Source organism: Alligator sinensis, unplaced genomic scaffold, assembly GCF_000455745.1.
Source record: "Alligator sinensis unplaced genomic scaffold, ASM45574v1 scaffold366_1, whole genome shotgun sequence".
In the NCBI taxonomy this organism is placed as follows: Eukaryota; Metazoa; Chordata; order Crocodylia; family Alligatoridae; genus Alligator; species Alligator sinensis.
This window is the reverse complement of record NW_005841851.1, coordinates 1,707,197-1,718,395: the sequence shown is the minus strand read 5'-3', so window position 1 is coordinate 1,718,395 and position 11,199 is coordinate 1,707,197. Positions and strand designations below refer to the sequence as shown.

At 51.3% G+C, this 11,199-nt stretch overlaps 2 protein-coding genes across 2 annotated transcripts; one reads left to right on the top strand and one right to left on the bottom strand.

Moving 5' to 3' along the window:
* The first annotated feature begins 6 nt into the window (after positions 1-6).
* MAD2L2 (mitotic arrest deficient 2 like 2) lies at positions 7-5,247 on the top strand. The gene is made up of 8 exons (XM_025211375.1): positions 7-146; positions 571-689; positions 977-1,048; positions 2,276-2,376; positions 2,479-2,573; positions 3,558-3,631; positions 3,991-4,083; positions 4,649-5,247. Exons 1-8 carry the CDS (start codon positions 107-109, stop codon positions 4,688-4,690), a joined length of 636 nt encoding a protein of 211 aa, XP_025067160.1. The 5' UTR covers positions 7-106; the 3' UTR covers positions 4,691-5,247.
* Positions 5,248-5,887: 640 nt separating this feature from the next.
* On the bottom strand, positions 5,888-11,196 carry LOC102388487 (F-box only protein 6; the record flags this gene model as incomplete). Its single annotated transcript, XM_006016233.2, has 5 exons — positions 5,888-7,272; positions 9,777-9,912; positions 10,389-10,484; positions 10,917-11,043; positions 11,142-11,196. Coding segments are annotated over 5 exons (561 nt in total), but the record flags the coding sequence as incomplete, so codon positions are not given.
* Positions 11,197-11,199: the final 3 nt, after the last annotated feature.

The window sequence follows — 11,199 nt, the reverse complement described above, 5'->3', positions numbered from 1 at the left end:
GCCGCCGGGCTCGGGGGCGCAGCGGGTGCGGGGCCGGGCCTGGCGGGGCGCAGTCGAGGCAGGGGCAATTCACGCCTCTCGCCCTTGCTCGCAGGTCGGCGGGACGATGACCACCCTCACCAGGCAGGATCTCAACTTCGGACAAGGTAGCTCCGTCCTTGCTGTGTCCGGGGAGGGGGCTACCATAGCGCGACCCCCGGCGGGTGCGGGCGCGGGCGCTGCGCTGTTCTGGGTGCGGGGTCTCACGAGACCGAGGTGCAGCCACGGCCTTTATCGGGAAGGAAGACGTGCGAGAGCGCTTTCACGTCCTGCAGAGTTTGCACGGCCAGATGTTTCGATCCGCTTGCCGCCCCTTCCCCACCCGGCTTCAGTTCTTCGCCTCCTGTCCCAAACCGTTGCATAACATTGCCCTGACGCTCAATAGCTGGCAAATCCCACACTAACGAGCGTGGCAGCAAGTGTAAAATACATTGAAATCCCTTGGGAGGAAAGTCGCTGGAGCGTATGGTACAGGTGCTGCAGCTTTTCTTCCCTTGCTCCGCTCCACCGCCTTTCCTCTCCGCTCTCCAGTGGTCGCAGATGTCCTCTCCGAGTTCCTGGAGGTGGCTGTTCATCTCATCCTGTACGTCCGGGAAGTTTACCCCATCGGCATCTTCCAGAAGAGGAAAAAATACAATGTGCCAGTGCAGGTAGGAGACCCCCAGTCTGCAGGTGCACAGGCTCTGTCTGGGACACTCCTCAGACTAATTCCTCCTAGGAGATATGTCCAGACGAATTTTCCCATAAGGCAAAAAGCCGTTGTCAGATGGTCACGGTGTCCAGTAGCTCCTGTCTGCTGGATTTGGCCTGCCAAGCCAAGGGTGAAAATTTCCCCTCCTCATCGTCCACCCCATTTGCCAGGGCTGCTGCTCCTCCCTGCCTTTGAAAAAAACAGGTTACTCTTATTCAGTGCTGACTCCTCATTCTGCTTGCACAGATGTCCTGCCACCCAGAGCTGAACCGGTACATTCAGGACACTCTGCACTGCGTGAAGCCGCTGCTTGAGAAGGTAAGGCCGTGCCAGCCTCCAGGGGGCAGGATGTGTGCCCTCCTATCCACTCCCTTCCCCTCTGGCTTTGATACAACAATTGTGCAATTGTTCAGTGCAGATTAGGCATGCAGGACCTCCCATGGCTAGTGATCCTGTCTTCTGTGTAAGATATACCCATTGAGAAAGTGAGAGATCCACTGTGTTTTCATAAAGCTTTCCCCACACCCAGGTCCAGCTTTGCTGCTTTGCATTTTATTACCCTGAGCTTGCTTCAGGGCCACCGTGGCCTTAACTATACAGTATATTACAAATGAATCCCAGAAGATTAACATGAATTCATTTTAACAGCCATGTGGAAATCACTGGGGGTAGTCTTGAAAACAAAGTCAAGCACATGATCCAACTCCTGATTCTTTCTGTGGGTGAAAGGGTCTGACTGTCTGGAGCTCATAGCAAGATCAGGCCCCTGGCCCATTCTTCGCTCACTGTCACTGCTCTGTAGTTTGCACGTCCCCTCAGCTTGATGTCTGAAAACAAGCCAGTTTCACTTCCCAATGTAGTTTTCAGTTCACTTCACCTTTGAGCATTAGCACAGAGCTACAGTGTTGGGATTGCAGATGCTATGGGAAAGATCGTTGGCTTTTCTGTTCTGAAAGTGGCACTTCCACTGGGTGTAAGTCTAGATGCATCTGATCCAAAGCACTTCCTAAAAAACTTAATCTTTACATAAGGTCAGTTTTGGGGCTAAATTTGCCTCACTGGGGCTTCTTGAACCTACAGCCCCAATACAAGCTCTGTTAATTCTTCTGCTCTGTGCATGTGGAGGCAGAGCATTGCTGTGATACTTTCTACAATGAGCGTGAACTGTCTGTGGCCTCTTACTGTCCCAGATTTGGGCATGCAGAGAACCTGCCTTAAGTACCATACTCTCAGACCAAGCTTGGTGGGAGTGTAGGCCTCCGACTGCGCTTTGCCCATTGCTCCCCTAGAAATGCAGCATCAGGAGATGGGAAAGTTGCATTCTGTGGAACACATCTCCCTGCAAGTCTTAGGGTAACTCCTGCAATTAAGACCCCTTTCTGGATATTACAGTGACAAAGTGCTTGATTGTAGCCATCTGGCAGGCATTGCAAAGCATTGGGACAAAACTGCAGCGAAGCAAGCCAGTTCCTGATTGGGGGCAGTGGAAGGGCAGGGGCTGGCATGGAGCTCTCCCCAAGTAGGGCTCTGGATTTGTGCTTGCAGAACGATGTGGAGAAGGTGGTGGTGGTGATCCTGGATAAAGAGCACCACCCAGTGGAGAGATTTGTCTTCGAGATCACACAGCCACCTCTGCTGTCTATCAGGTAATGGTTTCCACATGGCTGGCCAGAGCCTGCTGCCCTCTCCCTGCATGTGATCTGTTTTGGTGGGGAGGAGGCTCCATAACAATCCCCTTCTCCATCCAGCTCGGATTCCCTGCTGTCCCACGTGGAGCAGCTGTTGCGTGCCTTCATCCTGAAGATCAGCGTGTGTGATGCTGTGCTCGACCACAACCCCCCAGGTAGGGCCCCAGTGCCCAGAGACTGAGAGGCCACTTTCCTCTCGCTTGTCCGTGCACATTTCTGGGCAGAGCACCAGTGGGAGGTGTTCACCGGGTCCTTGGATGCCTTTGAGGACGGGTGGGTGCAATAGGGGATACTCATTAGCCGGGTGGGCCTTGGGGCCCACAATATTTTGAACGTTACAAATAGACAGGTAGGGCCCCAGCCCTACCTTTGCTCAGTGGCAGCTTTGCAGAAGCATGATGTCAAATGCTTGGCCAGGAAAGGCAGCACCATACCACTGAGCTCAGGGCCCTCACCCAGCCAGCCACAGCAGCACCTGTAAAGAGAGCTGGGCTTTATATAGTGGCTTTTATCCCAGCAGCATTTCAAAGTACATGGATACAGCATGACTGAAATGCACCCAGCTCTAGGTGGGGTGTGCAAGAGCACAGGCCACACTTGTGGATAAAGGTAGGTCTGGCTTAGAACATGGAGTAGAATCCTATTTCCACACCAAGCTCTCTTATCCTGAAAGTCTGCAGATGTATCTGGGCAAACTGGAAACACAACATAGTCTTCAGCAGAATGAAGGCAGGCACCAAGCGTCAGGGTTGTGTTGGGGGGTCTGTGCCATGGGGGAAATGGGAGGTGATGCAGGAACTCTGTAACAGAGTTAAGGAAAGCCATATTCCCCCTTAGTGCTGCAGAGATAGGGATGGGTTTGTGGAAGGGAAACTAAGGTGGGGTGGGGGATAGAGGAGCCTGGGGCTTGGGGTGTGAGGTCTAGGCAGTGCTAGGGACAGCACTGAAGTGAGAGCCAATTATTTGAGAGGATACACATTACCTTAATGACCCCTGTGCAAAAGGGCTGTGTTCAAGCATTCGGTTTTCAGTGGACATGGGGCACGGAGGTGTCGGTTAGTCGGTGCAGTGCTTTGCTTGCACCTTGGATGGTACCTCCCCCGACCGTGCAATGCCAGTGCCTTCCTTTTTCCTTGCAGGCTGCACCTTCACAGTCTTGGTCCACACACGGGAAGCTGCCACGCGCAACATGGAGAAGATCCAGGTGATAAAGGTGGGTGACACCCTTCTGCAGTAGGTGATCTAGGCCCAGCCCCTGGCTAAAGGGCAGCTATGGCCTGGGGTGTTGCCTAACGAGGAGCTGCTCTATGAGTCACTCTCACAAGGAGGAATTCCATTGCTGTTCTCGAGTCCCTGTCCAGACCTAGCTTTGGTTCCTTGCATGCCCTCCTCTTTCCTCACAAGCCCCTAACTCCCTCCTTACCCCTTTACCACAGACTTGGAGCTGGGGAGATGAGGAGCAGCCCTGGGCTTCCAGCTCCTCCCAGCCCTGCTTCTATTTGTAGTCCTCCTGGGAGCCTAAGGAAGCTCATCCCCCCCCTGTGCTAAGGCTGTTGTCTTCTCTGCCTCCAGGATTTCCCATGGATTCTTGCAGATGAGCAGGATGTGCATATGCACGACCCCCGGCTGATCCCCCTGAAGACCATGACCTCTGACATCCTGAAGGTGAGCAGAGCTCCTGAGCCCTCCCTGACCTGCACAGGAGGCTGGTCCAAGGGTGGCCGAGCTAGGGCCAGCTATAATGGGTAGACTCTTCCTTATGTAAAGCTAGAGACACAGATGTGGTGGGAGGCACCACCAGAGCAGAGATGGGTGGGTTTTTAGATTACCACTGCCCCCCTCCCCGCACAATTTTTTGGTTCTTTGGCAGGTTTGTGCCAAATGTGGTGAATTGTCCAAAAATGTTTCAGCATTTTATAAGCCAAGTGCTTCGTTTGCTTCTTATTTCAAAATGGGTTGTTGCAATGGCAATATGCTTTCTCAACATAAAATAGAAATTGATGCTATAGCCAACCATTCTGGAAGCTTCACTTTGAGCTGACCCCAGACAAGAACTTAAGGACTTTTTATGGACCTTCCAATGAACGGAAAAAATTGTCATTCACAGAACTCCACTGCCCAACCACCTCCCCTGAGAACAAAAACATCAAGCTAGTACTGCACCTTGTGAACAGCTGAGTATCTCCTGCAGGGTTTTTCTTTGCTTAATTACTTCCACAATCTCTTCCAGATGCAGCTCTATGTAGAAGAAAGAGCCCACAAAGGCACCTGAGTCCATCTCTTCTGATCACTTTCAGCCTCGTTCAGACCTCACCAGATCTTTCAGGGGAATCCGGTGTCTTCTGCTGGGACACACTTTATCTCAATACCAAGCATTTTTTCAGCTGGCTTCCTGTGCCAGTGACTCTGTGTTCATGGGGCATCTTCTGCCAGCCTGGCTGCCCCTGGGTTAAAGTGCTCTTACCGCTGTATGTAGAACTGACTCCAAACATGGAGCAAGAGCCTGTACCTGTGTATGTGTGTGTGTGTGACTACAGAGATTGTTACTGTGAGTCCCTGGCCAGAGGGTGGAAGGATGTAATGTGGCCAGTGGGTGGAAGTCAGGGCTCAAGGTTTGGGTTTAGGAACCTGCCCTATCAGCCTGGATACTTCTGTGTGGATCCATTTCATGAACCTCTGAACATCCAGCTGGGTACAGCCTGGAGGAAGTTTGTGCTTATTAGACAGATTTATCCCTGCTGAAGTTGCTGGACTTGCACCAGGGATGTGTGTGTCCACTGTGATTGTCATGTGTGGTTTTCAATAAACATGGAGTGTGTTTTAGCCTAACAGAGCTGCTCAGGGGTCTGTTAAATCAGATGCCCCCTGGCAGAGGGGTATGTACTCTCTGATCGGAGCAATATCTCTCACCTCACACCTGACTGGCTCCTCTTCGCCTCCAGTGTCAGAAGCTGGAGCTCGCTACAGGCTCTGCTGGAGGTTTCCAGGGCCAGGTAGGAAAGGTGCTTTGGTTTAGCCCTTAGATCCCTCGGAGTCCAGGTGGTCGTATAGTGCTGAGCCCCTGATGCTACATGCTTACCAGCAGCACAGCAGCTTTGGAGATGTGACTGTCCTCATCCCTCAGACCTCCCTTGTTCCCAGCAGACGGGTTGGTTGCTCCCAGCTTCTCTCTCCTTGTAAGGAAGATTTCTATCCAGAGCAATGTTAATAGAGGACAACTCTGCTAATCTAGCCTGAGCCTCAGCTCCCCCTCCTGATATGTTGCTGGCTGTGCAGGGCCATGCGACTCAGAGCTGGCATCTCTTCAAGAAGAGCTTGCTAAGATTGAGTAGAGCTAAGCTGGCACCAGCACTCCCTTTGGGTCAGGACCAACATGTTTAGATCCCTGCCTGCATGGCCTCCCCTGCTGTTTTCCACAGCAGCAGAGCAGGACCCTGCTTTAATGGAGAAAGAGAAACAGAGGCACATATTCAGAAAAGCTTTTATTGGTCAGAATCCATCTGTCCATGTGCAATGTACATGTTCCTCTCTATAACCCCAGGGCATGACATACCAAAGTGTTTTGGGTACATAGGGCTGAGAGCTCCCTCAAGCCAGCTCACAGCATCACCCACCTGGGCCCTTAGATGATAAGGCAAGCAGCATCTGCAAAGAGGGAGTCTCCTCTCCAATCCTAAGCCCCTCTCTGGGTGTAAGAGTAACTACACCTTCCCCCATCAACTCACTACTGCACTGCAGGCCAGGTGGACAAAGAAGAGGCCTCAAGTTTGGGGGAAATGCTCCCTGGGACCAAATGGGTCAATTGTGCTCCACCTGCCATTGGGCTCTAGTTTCTGAGAGTCAGTGAGATGTGGTACTCGGGAGATGGGGGGCCCAGGGGTCTTGTTACAGTATAGCAAGGAGGCCTGGAGGCCTGGCTGAAACTCAGCTAGAGCACTTCCACCTTGTCTTTATGTTCCTGGAAAGACCCTGTGACCAAAGAGGACTGGGAGCTCAGGGTGGAGAGGGCATAGAAGCAGAGTTTAGTCGGATGCTAAACTCTTGCTCACATCAAAAATTCAAGTTCCTGAAACAGTTCGAAGAAGAGATTCCAAGCCCATTCCCCCATCCAATGAAGAGCAAAGCCCTCTCCAGAGCAAAGCTCTCCATGAAGCAAGACTCAGGCCCAAGGCTAAATAAGAAAGGCTTTTTTTTTTTTTTTTTTTTTTTTTGGAGACGAGAGAGATATTTTATAGACTCTTGCAGACATGGTCCTCTTCTTTCCCCTCCCCCTGCTCAGGTCTCTGTTAAACCCAAATCCTGCAGGTGGTTCCAATTCTCTTACAAAGTGACTCAGCCACAGCTGATAACCCTTGCTTTAAGCAGAGGTAGATGCCCTCAGCTGACAGCACCCTTGGGTTCCCTGGCACGTGAAATCTTTGAATTGCACTGGATAAAGTCAAGAGAGCGAAGCAAACGTACAAAGGGTTGTTTCAGAGGGCAAGGCCTACAGGAGGGTGCGCTCAGTCTGAGAAGCAAGTGATCCTGGCTCCAGCTAGGGTATGAAAATACGGAGACCAGAAAAATGAGATGACCAGAGAGGCTGACTTCAGGTGTAAGACTGGCCTGGAGATGCCCTCAAGGATTGCACGGGTGACCAAGTATGCTGTGATGCCCTCTGAGGATAGCCCTGAGGTGGACAGGAGTGGTCATCTTCCTGCTCTCCTCTCACGCCGATGTCCCTGGCCCAATGGTGATGCTGCTGTTGGTCACACGGATCCCATACCAGCCAGCCCAGAACTGGGTGTCCTGCCCGCCGTGTTTAAACAAGATGTAGCGAACTCCCGGCTTGTAGTTGCGGAAGGTGTGAGACATCTGAAGGTGAGCAAAGAGAAGCAGTGGGGTTATCCCAACCCAGTGGTTCCTGTATCAGGTACACTAAGAGCCTTGGCCTGGGGAGGAGTGTGCTTCCAAATGCTCCCTTATCTGGAGGTGGGACACACATTTGGAAGTCCTAGCAGGGCTTTAAGAGAAGGTTTTGTTAGACATGTAAGCCCTGGCAGGCCAGGGTTGTGAGTTGGATACCAGAGACCAGGGCTGTCCCTAGTGGGGGCACACAACCACCCTGGGCCCTGCACTTTGGGGGGCCCCATGGACAGTGCCGTATAGGCCCCACTGCAGCCCTGCTGCCACCTTCTGCAGGTGGCTGTCACCCCCACCCCCTGGGCCCGCACAGGCTGATATGCCCTGTGTCCTGCACACCCCTAGGGATGGCTCTGCCAGAGACTATTAGTCCTCTTCTTGTTCGGCAAAGCAGGTAAGTGGAAGCTGAAGGGTCTGGATGAACCCAGGCCTCCAGCTTTCACCATTGTCACTGCTGGTGAAGAATTTGTTTGGGGGGGGGGGGGGGGGTTCAAAGCAGTTGGGGGCTGCAGACATGTCCTCCCATTAAAACACTGTCCCAGGGATTTAGACAGCCCTTCCATTAAAACCTCAGGCCTCACCTGCACTGCAAGGTTTTCTTGGCGAAGCTCGCCTTGTGTTAGTCACAGCTCTGCATGTATCTGCAATCAGCCTGGAGCCCTGCCACAGCCTGCAACTCCTGCCAGCCAAACTCAGCTGATTCCCAGAACAGCAACATAAGCCTCCCAGCAGCACAACAGTTGTGTGGATGCTGCACTACCTGCACTGGTGTGAAGAGTTCTCTAGCACAGTGTGATGTGGGCTGCCAACCTTCCCATCAGAGCAGCAACCAATTAGCACTGATTTCCCCACTGGCTGCTAAGCCTCAAATGACTAGCAGGCCCCTCCTATTTACTGGAAATCCCCAGCTTGACCACTCCTACCGCAGGGCCTGCAGCTTGTTTTAGAAAAACATGTTTCTTCCCGTTGCTAGTAAAACTTGATCAAATCTCTCTGGTGGTTTGGGGATGTGCATCTGGGAAGAAGGGGCAGGGGGAAATCAAGCTACTCCCACCACATACACCCTGCAAACTTGTTCAGGCCTTTCTGTAAATCTTAGCCAGGGTCAGGGCCCTGGGTTTCTGACCAGTCACACTCCAAGCCAGCAGACTACTGCCTTTTATAGACTTTTGGTGGCGCATAGAAAGACGGCCCTTTGCATTATAACCAGAGAGCTTGGTTTTCTCCACTTCAAGAAAAAATCCCCAATTTTCAGTTAAAAAAAAAAAAAAAGTAACCCAACTCCACATTTTTCTGATTTAAATGAAACACCACTAATATATATATGAGAGAGAGAGAGAGATGATATATATATATATATATATATAGTGGTGTTTCATTTTAATCATGGAAAAATGTGGAGTTGGGGTTATTTTTTTTTAACCGAAATTTGGGGATTTTTTAAAATTGGAGACAGCCAGGATCCCCAATTATAACACTATTATCATCATCGCCACCACTACTACTACTCTTTCTCCTCTTCTAAAACTAAACCCATGCAATAGTTTATTTTTTACATACAAAATTTCTGGATTTCTAAACTCTACACTTTGAAACCCAAACAAAACAGTGGTGCTACAGCATGAAAAGTGACTGAACTGGTCTTATTTTCCATACTGGATAAAGGGAATCAACTAGAAGAGGAACTGAGCAGAACAGGAAGACTTAAAATAAAAAAAACCCTCCAGAAACATGGTTCAGGTTTTAGCCATTTGAGGTCAGGGATAGGTGAGCACATATATTTTAAAGAAATGCTTCATCTGACCACAGTGTTGTCTATGCCAAGACTTAGCCCAGAGTTTGGTAAAACATGACCACCCACCTGCACAGGTGCAAACCTCTCCTGTAAGCATGGGAACCTGCCAAATTAGGGGTAATCCTCCTACAAACAAGGCCAGAGGTTCCTTACTTCTGGCATCCATGTTACAAAAAAAGTGGCACTGGTGAAAGTTAAGCTGAAAGGATGAGAGAGGCTATGTGGGTTTTCTCATCCCATTTAAAAGCAGCTCAACTCAGCTAGAGGAAGAGCAGGATTAAGATGAACTGGAATAGCATCCACACAGCTTCTGGCATCATTGCAATAGCACTGGTTTAGATACAACTCTCTTGCTGGAGAAATGGAACCTCACGCTAAACTTGAGCCAGGTTTAGGATGCTGCTGTGCTGATGTTTCAAAAGAAAAGAAAAAAGTTTGCAGAAAGTTTAAAGGTCCCAGGCAGACATTTTCTCCCGCCCAGTTTTATTTTGGGGTCTCTTTCAGACAATCAGGCTTGAGCTAGAGGAAGCCAATGTGGGACTGTGCGCTAAGGGGAAAAGGAACTGCAGTTACCCAGTCACCAGTCAGATCCAAGATGCACGTTAAAACCAAAACAGAGCTAAAGCTACCACCCCTACAGCTACTGCCCACATCCTCTCACCTCCTTCCACTCCGCGTCACTCCACTGGTCTATGATCACCGGCTCAGGACAGAACTCGTTGAGGACAAGGTAGTCTGCAGAGAGCAGCTGCACTTTGAGCTGGTACCGGCACCCGCAATCAAACCTGGCAGCGTACCTAGGGAGCCAGCGAGAAATCAGGCTCTGCAATGGCACCCGCTGGGCAGCATATGGCTAGAGACAGACCATTGCTGCTATCACCATGGCAGACTGATAGTCTTTACAGGGGCTTGCTAATGGCCTTTGGGAGAGAAAGCCAGCAAGGACTGACTGCCTATAACGGTACCTCCAGCTCTCCAGTAACACCAAGGTGCTGCCGCTTTACTGAGCCCCTTTTGTTGGAGGATCTCAGTGAGAAGGGCATCATCCCCTCAGGCACGGTGGGGTAGACAATCTGGAGTTCAACCATTGTCTTCCAAGCACTAGGGCATGGCGCTTTCCAGATACAGCAACAAATCTCAAGTCTGACTCAGGCTTTTGTTAAACCTCACAGCTTTAGGAGGTTGAGGGTCACCATTCGCAGCATGCTAGAGTCCCAACTGGCATCCACACCTACCCCACGCAAAGACTCTGGCTTTTGATGCCTGTACTTACCAGTCTGAGACGACGATGTCAGGCCGGTGCTTATCCATCAACTCTTCCCAGTATCCTTCTTTCTTCAAGTCAATGATTTGGGACTTCAGGCAGAGGCTGGGATACAAAGTAAGGGAGCGTTCAGCATCAGCATATGCCACTCTTTCATTGCTTGGGGGCAGGTCAATATTGACCTGCAACTATGGTGCTGGAAGGAGGTGGGAACACATATACACTCTGAATCTGATTGAGACAAAGAGGCTGGAGGGGAAGTTTACATCTAGATTATAATGTATCAGATGCTCATGAGAGACAGGAAAGCCCAAAATTGGAGGGAGTTTCCTGTCTCCAGGAGGGGGCTTTCCCCAGTTTCTTGCCATTTGATACCCTTGAGTAGGTGCCTCAGCAGCATTATCCTTCCCATCCTTATCTCCATAGAAGAGCCAGCCTGAATGCCAAACTCCTGATATTTATAGCCCCAGCCATTGCTGTTAGCCCAGAAGGGCCCCGCGAACCCCCTTCCTCCACCGCCGAGCCCCCAGCTCTCACTCGTAGGACGTGACGAAGTATTTGCGCACAGCAGGGCTGGGAAAGCTGTTCCCGTGAGTGCCCGGCAGCTCCTCCACCTTCCACTTGTCGCCCCCGTTGCAGTCCAGCTTCCAGTGCTTGAACTTCTCTAGGGGAGGAGCAGAAAGCAGAGTGAGGCCAGGGGCAGGGGCCGCTCGCCCCGACAAGCCGGGCAGAGGGCTCCAGGGCGCCGAGGCCCGCACGCACCTTGGGCGCGCGGGTTGCGGAGCAGGTTGCGGCGCCGGCTGCAGAGGAAGTACCAGAC

Bases quoted from the DNA above. Each gene is read 5' to 3' on its own strand.
- MAD2L2 (XM_025211375.1), top strand. From the start codon at position 107: ATGACCACCCTCACCAGGCAGGATCTCAACTTCGGACAAG. The intron at 1,049-2,275 runs GTAAGGCCGTGC...TTGTGCTTGCAG, and splicing joins TGAAGCCGCTGCTTGAGAAG to AACGATGTGGAGAAGGTGGT. The intron at 3,632-3,990 runs GTGGGTGACACC...CTCTGCCTCCAG, and splicing joins AGAAGATCCAGGTGATAAAG to GATTTCCCATGGATTCTTGC.